The sequence below is a fragment of the Callorhinchus milii genome, unplaced genomic scaffold (genome assembly GCF_018977255.1).
Source record: "Callorhinchus milii isolate IMCB2004 unplaced genomic scaffold, IMCB_Cmil_1.0 Scaffold5, whole genome shotgun sequence".
NCBI classification, from domain to species: Eukaryota; Metazoa; Chordata; class Chondrichthyes; order Chimaeriformes; family Callorhinchidae; genus Callorhinchus; species Callorhinchus milii.
Genome location: NW_024704746.1, coordinates 56,677,626 through 56,697,154, shown reverse-complemented (window position 1 = coordinate 56,697,154; position 19,529 = coordinate 56,677,626). Strand labels below are relative to the sequence as shown.

General features: G+C 41.5%; 1 protein-coding gene across 1 annotated transcript in view; it reads left to right on the top strand.

Annotated features, from left to right (window-relative positions):
* celsr1a (cadherin EGF LAG seven-pass G-type receptor 1a) overlaps window positions 1-19,529 on the top strand; it is a 189,646-nt gene that overhangs the window by 97,718 nt on the left and 72,399 nt on the right. The window contains exons 5-6 of the mRNA XM_042335450.1: window positions 9,518-9,740; window positions 18,191-18,306. Of these exons, the coding sequence (XP_042191384.1) occupies window positions 9,518-9,740; window positions 18,191-18,306 (339 nt within the window). The remainder of the gene's footprint in view (window positions 1-9,517; window positions 9,741-18,190; window positions 18,307-19,529) is intronic.

Genomic DNA, 19,529 nt, shown 5'->3' with positions numbered 1-19,529 from the left:
CGTGTTACCATGGAGCCAACACAGCCCCAAAGGGACTTACCTTCCCTATCCCTCACATGCTTCTCCCCAACCCCCAAGGGTAGTAACTGGTTAGCTAATAGACATATGACAAACACAGGTTTGAGTCCTCAGGAGGTGGACAGCATTTTAGGAACTGCTTGCAAGCTGCTTGATGAGCAGCACAACTCAGCATAAAATGAATGAACACATGGCTGCCATTCTCCTGCCCACAGCTCAGAAACACACCCCTCCCACTGAGCAATACCCTCCCACTGAGCAATGGTACAATCAGTTTGAGGTGTGGAGAGTCAGCAGCAGCTGCTTACCTCCCTGCATTACCAATCAAGGCAATTCCTGCAGAGATGATCAAACATGTGACATAAAAATTGGTGTGATGCATTTTGCTTCCAGTTAGAATTAGGCTATTGAAACCACCCAAGGAAAGGAGAGCCAGAAGCCTCCATCTTCTTAGGTTATGGCTGCAGTCTACTTCAGACTTCCTCTCTTTTCTCACGCCTTCAATAGACAGGCACTAAAAAGAAGCTTTTCCAGTTTTCTGCTTGAACAATGAGTCCCATGATCATTAAAGAACCAGCATGAGGGCATTGCATGTTTAAACAAAAATTCAACTGAAAACTGTGCAGTTGGATCTTTTCACTCCCAACTCCAGCCACCTGACCTTCAAACTCGCTGCCTACTGACAGTGAGCATGCATGACTTCCAAAACTAGGGCAGGAAGTGGCAAGCTGAGAGATCAGGGAGTTCAGCATAGAGTTGGAACTAATTTTGGATTTCCCAGCCTGAAACGCTCAAATACTCATTGAATACACTCGCTGAGCTACAGAAGAGCTGTAATAGGAATTAAATTGTGATCCATTGAGGTTCAGTAGCAGGTATCATTGTAGTTGGCTTTATCCTTCCTACCTTCCTTCCTTCCTGGTGACAAATTGTTAGCGTGTTAATCGTGTTTCGACTTCCCTCACCTTTAAACTGCAGTTTATACATTAAAATCATACACTTCTGACTCATCACCTGTCCTGTTATTCTCATAAAAGATCATTGAGGTGGAATTCAGTAACAAACTTCTAGATGGTCGGATTAAATTATGTGGTGCCCGAGTCAAAGGTCTGTCCTAAAAGCATTTGATTGGATATTTTATTCAATTGAGGTTACAAACTGATCATTTTGGACCATGTCAGCAACATCCAGATTTTTTCCTACAAAATATACAGTTAATTCACTCTACATTATATCCTCTGAAGCTTTTGAGTCGTCTCGACGACTTGATAAGGTGCTATATCAAATACAAGGATTATTATTATTATATATTGGAACACTAATTGGAAAAATTTTCAGCACAGACCGAATAAAGTGGACCTGGGTTCTCTTACTTCACAAATAACTTGTATGTAGTTTCAAATGAACTTGTCTACAATTTCAACTGTAGGCAATTGACCAACACAGAATTTTGAGCTCAAACACGTACTAATGTCAGATTCTCTAATCTACGCTGTATTTCCAAAGTTCTGACTCAAGCCCGTTAGTATATGTAAAAGCTATCTTGAACATCCTGCTGGATGTAACTAATATTTCAACTAGTGTGGTTTCAAAAGTTCATGGTTGCCGGCAAATAGTTGCTAAAATAAGGCATTCTATGTCTGGTATAATGGGATTGTTTGCTTGAACAGCCAGTGTTGTGTTTTCTATTGTCAGATCAATGTTAAGTTTAAGACAAACTACATAATCATTCCTGGTAATGTTGATTTCCCAGCGGCATTTAAAAATAATTGTTTAAGGACCTGAGAAACAATATTAAAAGATATAATGAAAGAGTAGACGAATGGGATAAGAATAGATAGTTCTACCAGAGGAGCTAACACCACTGCAGATATGATGGGTCTCCTACGCTGTAAATTTAGGAGCTCCATCACGGGTCTGATTCTAAGTGTTCTGGTTCAGGCCCCAGTCTATACTGCAATAGCTCTTTTGAGCCTGTTGTAGGAAATTCAGCAACAATAGGATCACTGCAATTGGTTTCAATGAAAGATAACAGTCAGCCAGTGTATCCTACTGGTTTCAGGAAAGAAGGGGAGAACAGACAGTGGGAAAATGCCTACAGGTAGTTGCAGCCTGATCTTGCCTTCACATGAGGGAAGGAGAATAGAAGGGTGTGGGGGGGAGTAAGGAATGGGTGAACATGCATATGGAGTATAAGCACCAGCACGGATTGGTTAGTCTGAGTGGCCTGTTTCCATGTTCAGTCTTTCTAAATCTTTGCCTCTTAAGTGATCTCATATCCTGTTGTGTTGGTTCTTCAACTATGTTCTTAGTAAGATTGGGGCTACCCATGTTTTATACTGATGGCAATATGGCCATATATTGTGTTACTCATGTTTACAGGAGTAATCCATACGTGGGCATATGTGCCCACATAAGCGTGTCAGCCTGACTCAGTTGGTAGCACTCTTATCTCTGAATCAGAAGATTGTTAGTTTTAGCTCCATTTGGGGAATTTGAATTTACAGTCTAGGCTGAAGTTCCAGTACTGCATTGTTTAAGGTTCTGTCCTTTGGATGAGTCACCAAACCAAGGTCCCATCTGCCTGTTTAGGTGAACATCAAGGATTGCATGGCTGTATTGAAAAGAAAAGGAAGTTTAGGAGACCCATCATGATAATTTCTCCCAGAAACACAGCCAACAATTCCCCAGATAAAATTGATCATTCACCTAATTTTTATTTGTGGGATATTGTTGTGTGCAAATTAGCTTCCATGCTACGAAATAAACAATGATGAGGTGACACTTACAGTAAAGTCCTGTGCTTTGAGTCATCCTCCTGATGTCAAAGATGCTGTATGAAATGCAATTATTATTATTATAAAGAGAAAACAAAAGACTGAGAAAACAACAACAAAATTACATTCGTATGGCGCCTTTCACGTCGGGAGGACATCCCAAGGCACTGGACAATCAGTGTTTTGGACCTGAGCTGTGGATCGGGATCGGGGAGGGTGGAGGGCAGGAGGGTGATCGAAGGCTTGGTCGAAGAGGAGGTTCTTGAGACGGATGTTGAAGGAGGCAAGGGAGTAGACGAGGCGGATGGACTGTGGGATGGAGTTCCAGGGGGTGGGCGCAGAGTGGTAGAAGACCCAAGCGCCATTGGTGGGGTGGGCAAGGTGGGGGACATGAAACAGGCTGGAGCCTGCTGTGGGGAGGCATCGGGCAGGCTGGTAGGGGGTTAGGAGGTCGCAGAGGTAGGGGGGGAGCAAGGCCATGGAGGGTTTTGAAGGTGAGGACCAGGATCTTGATCTGTATACCCTGTGTGATGGGAAGCCAGTGGAGTCGGGCGAGGATGGAGGATGGATGGGGATCTGCCTCCACCCTCAATTCCAGGACTACTGGTGTCCTGACCGACTGCCTGTCCGACATCAAGTCCTGGACGAGGGACAACTTTCTCCAACTCAATGTCAGCAAGACTGAAGCCCTCCTGATTGGCCTGCGCCAGCACCTCCGCACCTCGGGACTGACAGCATCAGCAACCATGGCTGCACACTCACCCTTACTAAGCCAGTCTTGTTTGACCCTGAACTGTATTTTCTCCCCCACATCCGCGCCATGACCGGCACTACCTACCACCACCTCTGCAACATTGCCAGATTCCGCCACTGCCTCACCCCTCAGGCTGCTGAAACCCTCACCCACGCATTTGTCACCTCAAGGCTCGACTACGGAAACTCCCTCCTCATCGGCCTTCCCAACTCTTCCCTTCACAAGCTGCAGATCATCCAAAACTCTGCCGCTTGTGTACTCTCACACACCAGGCTCCGTGACCCCATCATTCCCACCCTCGCCTGACTCCACTGGCTCCCCATCCCCCAGAGGCTCAAGTTTAAGATCCTTGTCCTCACTTTCAAGGCCATCCATCCATGGCCTTACCCCCTCCTATCTCTCTGACCGGCTGACTCCCTACCAACCTGCCCGCTCCTGTTCAGCGGGCTCCGGTCTGCTCCATGTCTCCTGCCCAACCTGCCCTACCATCGGTGGCCGAGCTTTCAGCCTCTCTGCCCCACACTCTGGAACTCCAACCCATAGTCCCTTCACCTCGCTTCCTCCCTTGCCTCCTTCAAGGCCGGTCTCAAGACACTTCTCTTCGATTGTGCCTTTGGTCTCCCTCCCACCTCTCTGTCTTCCCTCACCCTTACACCACCCCTCCCCCATGCTCGGGCCCCGACACCTGACTGTTTAGCGCTTTGGGACGTCCTCCTGACATGAAAGGCATTATAAGTGTAATTTTGTTGTTGTCGTTGTTGATTGGGGCACGGAGAAGACATGGGCTACAGAGTTCTGGATGATCTGCAGCCTAAGGAGGGAGGAGTTCGGGAGGCCGACAAGCAGGGAGTTTGCATAGTCAAGTCTGGATGTTATGAATGCGTGTATTAGGGTTTTGGCGGCCTGTTGTGTGAGACAATGGCGGAGCTGGGGGAAGGCAGAGTGGGTCAATCCACAGATGTGGGGTAGAAAGGATAGCTGAGGGTCAAACAAGACGCCAAGGTTTCGGACTGGCTCAGTGAAGTGCATCCTTGGATGGTGATATAATGTTGCATATTGAGTACCAGTTAAACTAAGATTCATGTTTTGCCTGTCTCTGTTGTCCTGGGTTAATTATTTAAAACCAATTGTGTGAAACTGCTTAAACGTCGCATTTGTTACATTTGCTTTCAACTTACATACATATTTAAGTTATGGACTCTTAGGTTTATTCTCAGCTGAATTGGTACAATGCCAAGCATTCACAGTGAGGTTATAGAATTTGCTGTATCATTCAATATAAATAGGATGGTAATGATAGAAATCTACACTGAACTCTCGTTTTGTAGAAACCTTGCATTAATAAAGGTACAAAGCTAATTTGTAATGAAATTATGATTTACAGAAGCTCATATCCTTGGCAAATAGTTCCACTCCTTACTGGTTCCAAAGGAGTTTGAAGTCACTGGGCCCTGTTTTAATCCTAATCTACTGGAGAGATATGGAGGAAGGAAATTGCTACTGTAATAATAGCTGTCATCTGTTTCATAAGACTTTTCCCAAACTGATGATGGGGAAGGATATCAGAATAATCCAATCTGAAAGCACCTCCAATCTTCCCAATCTCGGTGCCTCTATATTCATTGTACCTTCTACTTCCCGTGAACTGTAATTACTTTCAAATAACATGCATTTTTGTCTCTTGTTTGACTTTCATGCTGCCTGTTCCCCAAATCAATTATTAGAATTTTCTTCAGGTGATGAAAGTTGACCTGTCTTCATGGGTCTCCTTTTGCCAACATAAAAGGGTATTAAGCAGTCATTTATGAAATTGGATTATACAACAATTAGCTAATTACCTCTGGAGTTGGCCTATTTCCTCTCGGGCAGGGAGGAGACAACCTAATGAATGTTTTGATCATAAAGAGGGATTGGGTGGGTGGGAGTGGAAGAGAGAGGTATTGTACAAAATGTGCAATCGACTCTGCCTGCCTTTATACTGTGTTTATACGAAAAGTATGGTGTGAATCCATATTGAGCCAACAATGACAACACCAAGCCCCATGTCAGAACTTGGAACCACATAGTCTACGATGACACTCCAATGCGGTGCTGGGAGGGTGTTGCATTGTCTGAGGTGCTGAGAACCTCAGCCTGTTCAAGGCCTGTTAAAGATCCCATGGCACTATTTGAAAAGAAAAGGAAGTTTTTCCTGGTGTTCTGGCCAACAAATTTGCCTAATAAAAATTGGTCTCTCACCCCAATGGCTGTTTATGGAACAAACAGGCTCCCACTTTTTGCCGACAAAATACACAATCAATCCACTTTACATTATTGATGACGTGATAAGGCCCTATATCAAATGCAAGGGTTATTATCTGTATTACTATTATGAATGCACATGACCGTCACAAAGTTGACACTGGCTCTGGTCCTCAGTGGTTCCTTGAAAGTACATGTGTAGCCCAGGAACCTTCAAGAGCCTACTATTAACAAGCCATTCAGTCAGGCAGTAACATCAGCATGAGAGAGTGCAATTCTGAGCATGCACTTACTTGGTTATTGATGAAGCCATCATAAACTGTTGGAAACTATGGGAGTACATGGCCACATCTTGGATTTTATCTATGAGGTACATTTCGAGCTCCAAGATCTGGGTGAGGTTTGATGAGAGACTTATTGAGCCTAACCCTCTCAAAAGAGGGATAATGCAAAGCTGTCCATTGTAGGTCACTCTATTCAAGGGATTCAACAATGGTATATTGGATGGTATTGAAAAGGACGGACTTATGTGTCTGTTCTAGGCATTTTCAATAGAATTGCACTGCTTTGCACTGCTTCTGTTTGGAAGTGATGCAATGCTGTTGGTGCATTCACCAGTTAAATTATTAGAAATTTCTTCTAGCCAATATGATAAGGAGAGAGTAGAGAGGTATAAATCAGACTTCATCTGCATTGCATGCCTCTACTACTGAAAGCAATACCTCCTTGTTTTCTACTGCAGAAATACATGTTATCTGTATTGGAAGAGGCGTCTGTTTTAAAATGGCGTTGTTATGGGAACATGTGGAGCGAGTGAAACTTTTCTTGTTTATGTAGTGGGAAGAGGCAGAAAGAAGCGTTAGTATGGTTTATATCAGTGTGTGCTCCCAGGTGCTACCTGCGCGAAGAAAGGAACCATGTGAATGCAAGTTGTTTGTAAATAAATTAATATAGGATTGCCCAATACTTATTCATGAGACTGTATCCCTTTAAAAGTATATAGGACTCTCTGAAACTTTTGGCATTAATGAATTTGGTGGGAAAGGAAATTAGATATGGTTTAATTGACTGTATTGTGTTTACTTTTAATGGACACCATCATTGTCACGTTAAAAGTGGCTGTCACAGCAGCCATTAGTTTTAAAGCTGCAGAATCTCTTTACGTTGATTGGAACTTTTTTAAAGTCTGAAGCATTTGCATTTAAATTTCTGTTTCTAAAAAAAGGTTTTACAACAGTGCCTGGCAGTTCCTGCCCAGTCTTTTGTTTTACAATTTTCAATGACGTCAGTCCTTTGATGCTGATTCCTCTCAATTATGGAATCCGGACCTGGCATCACAAGTTTTTTCTCTGTATACCTGTACACACAGCTGCATTGATGGATTCGCAGAGAGAATAATTAACACTGATCCTTCACCAAGCATTGCATGACAAACTATTTTCAGTGGAATATCGTTCACTTCAGAAGTGCATGCAGCACACTCAACATCACCAGTAAACTTCATAAAGAGCTAGAATGGAGGTTGGGGTGCTTTAAGGAACAACTAACAAAACTGAATGTTAGATTAAGTATGTTTATAACTCCTGTGAAGGTATGAGTTTGGGAAATGTACTAACAAATCCTGAGGTTGTTGAATTTCGATCTTTGTTGTTTATCTGTGTTTTAACGGGTGTTTACTCTGTGTCAACTCGCCAGATTCTCTGTCTCCGGGACTGAAATGCAATCCTTTGTTTGCTTTACAGGAATGCCACTGTAGTAAGAATAGTGTTAATTCAAGGCACTCAAAGGACCTTTTCTTCATCTTTTGATAGTGGTCTAATCTTCCTTTTTATGTAGGAGATGACGCTTTCCTCCCAGTGTAATCAGCCTTGTACATGTGTGCCAGGTTATTTCAAAGCATGAAAGTGAACAGTGAAGTATCTGAGCGCTTAAAACTGAAGTATCCAATTGATGCTGATTGTGACAATGATACTAATTGGGATGTGCCAGCTGGTTCGGGGCCTAATTAAATGCGGACACCCACAGTTTATCCTGGCTTCTTCATCAAACAATCCATCAAGTTTCTGTCAAATACAGTTCCTTTAAATAATGCACAAAAGCAGGGTTCATGCACAGCGAGCAGCACCAATAGTGTCTGGAGTTTTTCAGTTTCTCTAACAAGCTGTGCAAGATAAAATGGACCACTGTCACTTTCGTAAAACCCATTTGGACTTTCCTGAGAGCCAGTTAATCTCCTTTCCATATCCAGCTCAGTGCTTCGTTGCCAAGTGAATACTATCATTGTGATCATTTAAATCTACCAAATATACCTTTATAGGTTATTAACCATGTGATTCTGCCTTTTAGCAGTGCATGAGAGTAAGTAACATTTGTACCTTTAAACAATCAGGAATGAGAAACTCCAGACATGTAACTTCACTGGGCTTTTTTTTACTGGGTGTTGCTTAGAGATGGGGATCCCTGTTTAGATCTGAAGAGTTCACAAATAACTGAGAAACATGGGTGAATATATAAGGAAACTGAGCAGACAATTGTAAAAGAATTAGTGCGCACAGTAAATGTGCTGTGTGGGCTAGTCAGCAAATACACTGGAGGAAAATGAGGCCCCATAAAGATTACAGGAGAGCCTTGGGTGAAGAGGCTGCCTTTACTGAAGCCAGTTTGAGATGTGGCTGTGGCTGAGTGAATAATCCAGATGAGAGAGTGTAGAACCGTTTGCTACTACCATTTGGTTCATTTTTGTCGTTCGATCCCGACTTTGTTCACAGAACAGTGAATGAAAATAATTTCCCTCAGAAGTTGCTGGGGTACGAGTCCAGTTGATCTGCTGTGGATTTGGGAGCTGGTGGAGCTGGGCAAGGATAGTTGTAATGGGCTTGTGGAGCCTAGTGCGAGGAGAATGCAAGGTGAGGAGTTCTAGGTGATCTGGAGCTTGTAGAGGCCTGTGAACAGGGAAGGCGTGCATTGGGGCCGAGGAAATGATGAAGGTGGGTGATGTTGTGGAGATAGAGGAAAGCAGACTTAGTCAGAGCCTGGATGAAAGGTTTAAAGAGAGTAAAACGTCATGAAAATTTGAGGTTCTTCACAGTTTGATTCTTTGCATGTTGGAGTGAGCAACCAGCTAGATTGGTCTGGTCAGCGCCTGAGATGAGGAGGCACTGGTAGGAGTGAGAAGGATCACCTCAGTGTTGTCAATGTTGGGTTGGAGAACGTTAAGACTCATCCAAGACTTGATGTTTGAAAGGCAGACTTGATGCTGTCATAACAGTACTGGCTGTGGAATTCAGCGTGGAAGGCAGAAAGCTTGCGTTGGATGTCATCTGCGTACACGCAGAGGTGACCCCCGTATGTAGATATTTAAATATTTATTTGAGAAATAAAATAAAATCTAATCGCCTCTTTGTTGACAGAGTATGTGGTAGCAGTAACAGCTGCTGCTGTATGCATTTCATTGTTGACCGTCACAAGAATGGCAGGTGTTGATGAGTTGACTCGGCTAATATAGATCTCAGTGAGAGCAAATGGAGGCCCGCTGAGCTGAGCCTCACTGTACATCGCTGCTATTCAGGCTTCTCTTTAAATAGAAGTGTTGATTCTTCAGGAACTATAGCGATGTGAGTGAAACTGTAATATAATAAACACTTTGATTCCCCTGCCTATGAATCTTTGGAATGATAATGTGTGCAAAGTTACTACATTTCTGACATGTTCTGTACCGCTTTTCCAGGTGACCACTGTGAAATGAGTGCTCGGTCAGGCCGCTGTGCTCCTGGAGTTTGCAAGAACGGAGGGAGCTGCATCAATCTGCTTGTTGGTGGTTTCAGATGTGAATGCCCATCTGGCGAGTACGACAGGCCATACTGCAAAATGACCACCCGCAGCTTTCCAGCACAATCGTTCGTAACTTTCAAGGGCTTACGGCAACGCTTCCATTTCACTGTCTCTCTTATGTGAGTACAAATCGTTTAAGGTAAAATCATGTGGTTGCATACATTTCATTGTGAATGGAAACCTGAGCTTTACAGGCCAGTAAGATACTCTGGTCTGTGCTGATGTTGTTGATCTTAGCTGGGGTGTGATCTTAGTTAGGGTCTTGGCACCCCAGGACTAGGGAGAGAGAAAACAGGAAAACGTTATACAATCTTTACTGCCCACCTCAAGAAGAGGCAGACAGAGACTTGTTTTACTGTTTTGTGAAAAGGAGATGCCTCCAAAAATGCAGGTTACCCTGGAACTCGAGTGTCAACCTAGAGTTCATGATCAAGTCCTAGGCTGCTCATAAAGCAGTGAATTGCTTTAAAATGTTTTCCAGCACTGATGAGAATCACCCTTGAAAACATGAGTATGAATAATACAAAAACTGCTGAGTAGTTAAGTCTTAGATAACTTGCAACAGAGCTTCTGAACACCTCAGAGTTCCATGTACTTCCTGAATTAGATCCCCCAAAATGTTCCATTCTGTATGATGCTTAAGATTAGTTCTGCCAAATTATTGCAAATACTCCCCACAGTGTTTCACACACTATAAATTGCCCCTTGATGCCACCTGCTCCTCCCTCCATGCAATACTAAAAGAAGTAAATCCAGCTGAGTTCTTTTCTAGTGCCCTGAGTTCACCTGGGTTCAATTCCTTGGGCAAGTTTCCTTACTCCACACGCCTAATAATAATTCCTCCAAAAACAAAAACAATAATAAATTGTTCATTTTCAATCCACGACTGTTTGTGGGACACTGCTGTGCGCAATTGGCTGCCGCGTTTCGCCTACAAATATACAGTCAATTCACTTTACATCATATTCTGTGAAGCGCTTTGAGACGTCAAGAAGACGTGAAAAGCGCTATATCAAATGCAAGGATTATTATTATTATTATTATTATTATTATTATTATTATTATTATTATTATTATTATTATTATTATATCAGACTAATCTATTAAACATGTCAGCCTTGTTGACCTAACTGAGCACTGATGGATGCTGGTACTGCTTTGTCTTCCGGCTGTTGGATAGTTACCAACCCTATTATGCACCAGAAAGCAGAACACGAGCAGCAGCAATCTATTTAATGTCTATAGATTGGCAAGTGGAGTCCTGTAGCTCAGTGGTTGAGCACTCGCTTTGCAAGCTAGAGACCTGAGTTCAATTCCAGGCAGGGCGAAAGCTTGGGCAAGTTTCCTTACTCCACACAGAGCCTAATAATAATCCCTCCAAAACCAAAAACAATAATAAATTGGTCATTTTCAATCCACGACTGTTTGTGGGACATTGCTGTGCGCAATTGGCTGCCGCGTTCACCCACAAATATACAGTCAATTCACTTTACAGTGTGTTCTGTGGAGCGCTTTGGGACATCCTCCCGACGTGAAAAGCGCTATATCAAATGCAAGGATTATTATTATTATTATTATTAAGTGTGTGAGGCTGCATTAGCTGGATTTAATGGAGGACTCATTATGAGTGGAGTTAAAATGCTAACTTAATTACTTGGCAAAGGGTTTTTACATTTCTGCTGTGAGTGTTACTCTGCGTCTAAAGGACCACCCTTCACTGGCATTCAGTCTGCTTCCTCATGAAGCTGAGATTTTAGTATTGGATGGAGGGAGGAGCAGGTGGCATCAAGGTGCAATTTATAGTGTGTGAAAAGAGCATTTAACCATATTTAGCTGACTGAGTGCATATCAGTGCATTTCAGGTATCAGTTGGTTGCACTCTCACTTCTGAACTAGCAAGTTGTGGGTTTAAGGTCCATGATAGGACTTTGACCTAGGCTGACACTCCAATGCAGTGCTGGGGGTGAGCAGCGCTGTTGGGTATGGCATCCTTCAGATAAATTGTTAAACTAAGGTTCCATCTGCTTGTTCAGGTGGATATTGAAGGCCCCATGGCACTACATGAAAAAAGAAGGGAGTTTCTTCCGGTGTCCTGACCGACAATGCCCCAAATAAAATTGGTCTTTCAATTCATGGCTGTTTGTGGGACATTGGCTGCTGCATTCACCTACAAATTACACAGCAACTACATATTACAGTAAATCCTGTGATGACTTTGAGATGTCATCCCGCTGTGAAAGATGCTTTACCAAATGGAAGGATTATTATTATTCTCTCCACTCTCACCCTAGAGAAAAGAGATTACGTGGAATTACATATGAGAGGGACAGAGTGGCTAAGATGGGAGGGAGAGAATAAAGTAATCAAAGAAGCAAAGCAAAAAGACTTTAGGAACAGGAAAGAGAACTGCAAACTAGGAAAATAAACATTGTCATTTTTCCATTTAAAAAAAATGAAAGCACTATGTGTAAATGCAATGGACATTTAGCTTCTAAACTTTGAAGTGTTCTATACATTTCCTTAACAGGTTCCCCTGAAATTAGTTCTAGAAAGTATCCAGCGATGTTATAAAGGGAAGCTGTTTTGTTTTGGTGACCACTTGTAAATTTAATTGAAAAACCTTCCTAATCAAGGTTGAATGACTTTTTTCTATAAAATCAGCACAATAAGGCAAGTGAGCTGTAATTGAATACACTTGCATAGATTGCCTATCCATCAGCGAACACCACATTTGAGGGACTCTCCTCTCTTAATCAGTTATTTACAAGTTTCACTGATATTGCTATTAATACTTTCCTAGTGATTCCAAACCAGGGGGTATTATAACCTATTTTTAGGATGTTTCAGTGACAGTGACCTATATGTTCATCCAACAATTGCACATTGACTCTGTGTTTCAGGTAGGCTGTGTGTTCCTCTTCATTGACTGGCACTGGTTTGAATTCAATGCTCTGGCACTTTTCCAGTCAGTTATTTTTGAGAACATTTCTCATTCTCCACAAAAGAACCTTTGGTCGTCGTCTTGCACAGGAATCGTCTTGTGCATGTTAATGAACTAGGCCAGCTCTATAAATAATGGGTAACATGTTAAATTGTAACTTGCCATTTGTCCAATCTTATCCAAACTTTGGTAGACTTAGCAGAATATATTGGTGTCACCATGGAAGCAGTACTTTGTACCTAAGAGATTTCAACTGCTGTAAAGAATAAATTATTATTGCTGAGTCAAACCAGCTTTTAACACTGGGAGCAACAAGCAATCCAGATAACCCAGCCCTCAATTTTAACAGAATCCATTAAAGAATCAAAGTATTATGACATAACCATTTGGCAAGTCAGCAGGTGTGGGTATTCACTCAATCTCATTGTATTCTTTAAAGTATCTGTTTCTCCCGTTACTCAAAATCGAAGCCAGAGAAAGGGGTTCCATATATTTTCTGTGGAGGCATGTGTACAGCCCAGCCTTGCAAACTAAAGTGGATAAAAAGAACATTATAGGAAGGTTCTATAGTATTGTTGATTGTCTTTTTAACTGATGAAGGTTAACAGAAAATATGCGTAGATATCTGAAAGCCTTTTAATGATAAAACGACTCTGCACATTATGCCATTTGCCAGTTTTTTCGGCTTGTCCTTAACTGACATGAATGTGGTGCTTCACAACAGAACTGAAGATTGCAAGTGAGGATCAAAGAAATTAAATAAAGTAGATGGTGTGGAATGTTTGCTACAATTAGGTGAAGATTTATAATTTCTGGTAAAACTGGTTTGTTCAGTTTGTTTGGTTTGTTCACCTCCCCTCCTCTCCAGCTCGGGTCTGAAATGCTGTACACTGTCCAGTGCCTTGGGACATCCTCCCGATGTGAAAGGTGCTATACAAATGTAATCTTGTTGTTGTTGTTTGCTAGAGTTGTATATTTTTCTAATTCACTTCTTTATTACTCTAATACTTCTCTATTACTCTGTATTACTTTCTGACTTTCTCTGCAATCTTTTTCTTTCTTTCTCTGTCTGAGTCTCTTAACTTTCTATTTCTATGCTATCCCACGTTCAAGTATAAAGACTAATCTTCGTGGGAATTAATCTTTGTACTACACGTGCCCCCAAAACCTGTTGTGTGTGTGTGAGAAGTTGCATGCATATGCACAAGGTTGCTAAGAATACCGATCAGAGCATCCCTAACAATCGTAGACACAACTTTGCTCATGTACAGAACAGGATTTGTTTTGCAGGGTTCAACACAAACAAAATATTGGTCATTTTAGGTGAATAAGGTTCAGGAAAGATTTATTTCCCAAAACATCCGGAATTAATGTGGTGCCTGGTATACTGTTTGCAATTGTCCAGTTCACTGGAGCCAATTCCTCTTCCATAGAAGAGAGGCAGAGTATTTCAAGTGTTAATTTTCATCTTAAGGGTTACAACAAACAGTACCTGAGCAGGTATAAAGGAAATGCTAACCAAATGAAACATTATGGCACAGAAACAGACCCTTGAGCCCAACTAGTCCATGCAGCGTTTATATTTCACAATAGCCTCCATCCCTCCCCATGCCCTTCTGTTCTCTTCTCCCTCATGGATGCATCACATTTCCTCTTAAATACATTGATATTTTTGCTTCAACCACAGTTTCTCACCTTCCTTTATAAGTCCATCCATAAATCCTATCAGCAGGGGAATCGTGAATTTTGAAGTCATGTACCATTCTTTAAAATCCACTTGCCAGCACTTGAATGTGTAAAATACAGTGTGATTTGTTGATCACTAAAAAGAGTGATTTTCCTGTGGATGAAGGCAATTGTAGCAATTACTAGTAATTTAGCTGAGATGTGTTTTCCGTTTCACACAACAACTACTTGCACTTATATAGCGCCCTCCCGCAGGGTAGTGTCTCAGAGCACTTAAAACAGTGGTAGAGCCTGACTCCGAGCCGGTGGGGGGTAGTAGGTGTGGGAGGCTGCCATAAGCACGGACAAAAAGAAGGTTTTCAGGCAGGGCTTGAAAAAGGGGAGGGGGCAAGGCAGAGGGATTGAGGTGTAATGTTACACAAGGTGCCACATTATTAATTCAGCCATTGGGGAGATATTGAGGATGTTTTATGTAACAAATCATTAAAATGAAATTTTATCATTGACTGAACTAATTCACCATTCCATGCTAATGGGATTCATGGATTAATTTATAAAGGATCAATAGATTCATAAAGATTCATTAATAGATTTATGTGGTGAGAATATAACCAAATGCCTGGGATAAAACTCAATGTTGACAATTATTTTCCCTTGCTATTAAGCTGCCATTGTTCAATGCAGAGCTAAAATTATGCTTAATGTTAAATGAATATGAAAGAATTTGAACCATCTCCAGTGTGATCTCGAGGTCTGTAGTTTGAGCCTATAAGAATAGGTTGTTATGATTTTCTGAATTTATTTGAATGAATGGAGTGACATTATGTACCACATTAGGAGTTTGTTTGGAGCCAAGCACCATGCTGATCAACTCAATGCAGCTCAGACTTTCATGTGGGAAACCAGTTGCCTAAGTTTAAAGAAAGGAAGTAAAAGCTGCAATGAAAGACATCTGTAACCATGTACTGATACGCACGTCTGAACAGGACATGTATCGTCAATTTAGGAATAAAAGTCTCTGGAACGTATGAGGAAGTTTCACTTGGAAAGCTTCTTCTTCATTATCACTGTCATGTGTCTAATATTGTGTCGGATGAGGCCCCTCAAGGCATGTAAAGTATCAGTCTGACAATAAACTCTAATTCTTACAACTAATAAGTCTCTGGTAGGGGCTAAGTAGAAAGATTAACCTTTCAGCTCCGGTGGCTTAGTTAATTTAAAGATGATACCAGTAGTTTGAAAACCTCAAATGGTTTCTGCCAATGGGAGTTTAATACATTAGATTTATTGCGGGATGGCCAGTTTAAAGCACTGCTCTGTTATGTGCAGGGCTAAGTTCAGGGTCTCTGTATGATTTACTTTGCATTTAGATACAAACTACCCCTCACTATGCTTACTGATGGATATAGGAAGGAGGTATAGTTTTCAAAGTTTGATAAAGAACAGATTATTTCTTACGAACAGTGAAGATTAATTAATTATCCAAGATTAGCACATTTGCTAAGGATTTCTTACAGCAGGTACTTATTTTCCAGTCTTGTTTAATGGCAGTTAATAAGAAAATGAATGAAAATGGATGGCAGGCCATGCAAAGGAGCCACTTGTTCCTGCTACCATCTATAAATCTCATTTGCAACCTCTCCAATGCCTTGACATCCTTCCTAAAGTGTGGTGTCCAGAACTGAACACAGTACTATAGCTGAGGCCCAACCAGTGGTTTAGAAAGGTTCATCATAACTTCCTGACTGTGGTATTCTTTACCACTATTTATAACCTCAGTATCCCGAATGCTTTTTTAAAAGCTTTATCTACCTGTCCTGCCACCTTCAAAGATTTACTTATATGAACCCCCAGATCTGTCTCTCTGTTCCTTCACTCCCTTTACGATTGTACCATCAGCTTATATTGCCTTTCCTCATTCTTCCTCCCAAAATGCATCATTTCGCATTTCTCCACATTGAACTTCATCTATCACGTGTCTTTCTGCCCATTTTACCGATCTGTCTATGTCCTCTTGCAGGCTGCTACTGTTTACTACTTTTCCTGGCTTAGTACCATCTGCAAATTTGGAAATAGTACTCCCTGTACCCAAATCCAGGTCATTTATGTGGATCAAAAACAGCAGTGGTTCCAATAGTGATCGCTGGGGGACATCACTGCACACTTCCCTCCAGTCAGAAAAACAGCCATTCACTACCACTCTCTGCTTTCTGTCTCCCAGCCAGTTCTGTATCCATGCTGCCACTCTCCCTTTAATACCGTGGACTTCTATTTTGCTTACAAGTCTCTTATGCGCCACTTTATCAAATGCCTTTTGAAAATCCATATAAACTACATCAACTGCACTACTTTCATCCACCCTTTCCATTACTTTATCAAAAAACTCTATGAAGTTTGTTAGACACGAATTGCCTTTAACAAATCCTTGTTGGCTGTCCTTTAACCCATATTTTTCTAAGTGAAAATTAATTTTGTCACAGATTATTGTCTATAGAAGTTTCACTACTACTGATGTATTTGCAACCCTCCAGTCCTCTGGCACCATCCTGCTGTCCAGGAAGGATTGAAAGATTTTGGCCAGAGCCTCCGCTATTTCCATCCTTACAGCAACCTGGAATGCATCCTGTGCGGACTGGGTGACTTATCTACCTTGAGCACCGTCAATCTTTTTAGTACCTCCTCTTGGTTTATTATCTTATCTAATTTTTCTATCCTCTCCCCTGACACTGTGGGATTGGCTGCATCCTCTTCTTTTGTGAAGACAGATGCAAAGTACTCATTCAGTACGTCTGCCTCCATAAGATTTCCTCTTGATTATTATTTTTATCAGAAAAGTATGGGGAAAGAGCAAGAGAATATAATTATAATAGTTCCTATGGGGGACTAGTTTGAACCAGCACAGCCAAATAACTTCCTTCTGTTCTATTAACTTTCTACTGGAAAGTTTTTTTTAAAAAAATAATAATTTGGTCACACAATCCACGACTGTTTGTGAGACATTGCTGTGCACAATTGGCTGCCGTGTTTCACCCACAAATATACAGTCAATTCACTTTACAGTACATTCTGTGAAGCGCTTTGAGAAGTCCAGAAGACTTGAAAAGCACTATATCAAATGCAAGGATTATTATAATTATTATTATTATTTTAACGTGAACAAAGCCAGTTGACGTTGTTATACATTACAGTCTCCCTGCCCACCTCTCAGTCTATTCATTGTGAGTTCTAGTCCTGAAAGCTACATCATGTGAAAAGCATGGAAAATGATAAATGGCTTGTTCTATGATGTTGGAATGCAAATTACAGCATTAGTGATGGATAACTGGACTTTGTCAAGGTCCCAAAAACAAACTATCCCATCAGACATGAGGTGGTACTTTATACAGGCTCTGAACTATAATAATTATTGTATTTGTTATAGGCTGTGAATTATATTTTATATGGAGGATTGTTAGCACTTTCCCTTTGTTTATTGAATAGTGCCAGAGGAACTTTAGCGTTCACTTGAACAGACAGATGGGTTTAATGTCTGGTTAAGTGGCTCATTCTAAGGATAGCACTTATTACAACTGTGCTTCTCCAGCACTGCACTGGAATGTTAGCCTAGACTGGTTGAAGTTCGAGAGTGCGGCTTGAACACACAAACTACAGGGTTGCTACCAACTGAGCCAGGCTGAGTGATGGATAATCTCTCATGTTTCTCGTTTGGTGACATTTGCTAAGATGAAGCTGAACATACTGTAGGTAGATTGTTGCTACAATGATGTCATGAAATCAAACCAGAAAGTGCAGGAAATGTACAGCTGATCAATCAGCGTCTGCCAGAGAACGTTTAATTATGACAGATTTGAACATGATCCCACCAGTTTTGTCTCTTGTAATGATTTCAGTCTGTGTGGTGACTGCCTGGCTTGTTAATTAATAATGAATTGCTTTCTACAGGTTCGCAACGAAAGAGAGAAATGCCTTGCTGCTTTACAATGGGCGGTTTAATGAAAAACATGACTTCATTGCATTGGAGATCATTGAAGAACAAATCCAGCTGACGTTCTCAGCAGGTAAGGCACCAATTGCAATCTGTTCCCTCCGTGTGGGTTATACAGTAAATCGCTAAAGATTTCTGTTTTCCAGAGTGAACGGTGGTTATCAGCAGGGCCAGTTAACATTCACAGACACAGAGACACACACTCAGACACAGAGAGCGACACACTCACAGACACAGAGACACACGCAAAATTATGCACTGATTCAGACCTAACAACTGGAGGGCCTCTTGTGATTGCTTTGTGGTCCTGATAACTAGCATTTTATGTGTGTGTTGTTGGCTCATTAGACCTCTGTTTATACAATCTAATGAATGTCGGACATCTGCTTTTAATTAACTTTACATCTTGCACTCATGTCTGAATTTACTAGACCTCATTATTCATATGTTTTTATCCAAATTGTTACTTTTTTTTACAAGCTAAAACTATTTTCCTGATTAGGGTTAAATCATTTAAGTTTCTGGAACAACCTGATAGCTTTTGCCTCTTTTACCAAATGTGTAGAAGTGTTTGGAAAATCCAGTTTAAAGTGATTCAGCTATTCCTGTCTCATGACTGACTGGCACTCAAGCTCACTGGCCTTGTTTGGGATATTCTCAAATGGTTTTGCACCCCACTGCCACTGCCTTACCCCCAGAGTAGGCAAAACCTTCATCCACATCTTTGTGACCTGCTCGCTAGTTTCCCTAGCTTCACCCTCGACAAGTTCCCTATCATCCAGAATTCTGCAGCCCTCTAGGCTATGTGATCCCAACATCCCATACTTGACCAACTCTACTTGCTTCCCATCCTCCAGCAGATTGACTTAAAGGGCAATGTCCTTTCCTCATTGTACCTGTGTGATCTCCTGTGGTCCTATGCCTCTGCCCCACCAACTCTAGCCTGCTTCATGCCCTCACTTGCTCCACCCTGACGTAGGAGGGTGAGCTTTCAGCCATTTTGAACACCATATGGAATTCTTCTGCCTTTACCCTTTCTCTCCGTTCTCAAAATTCATCTTCATTCCATTTTGTCATTTGATTCAAGGGAGTGATCCAATTTCTTCTCATGTATTTTGTTCTTCACCTGTGGCTTACAAAAGGTTTAATGCTTAATATTGTGACACACTTATGGTCCAGATTTGTACAACATCAGCGTAATGTTGAGCTTTGTTCTTCGTAAGACAAATGGAATGCCAAGGTCTCCACCATACAGTAGCTCTCCATATACGTTCTGTTGGGAGGCGGTCTTTTAAA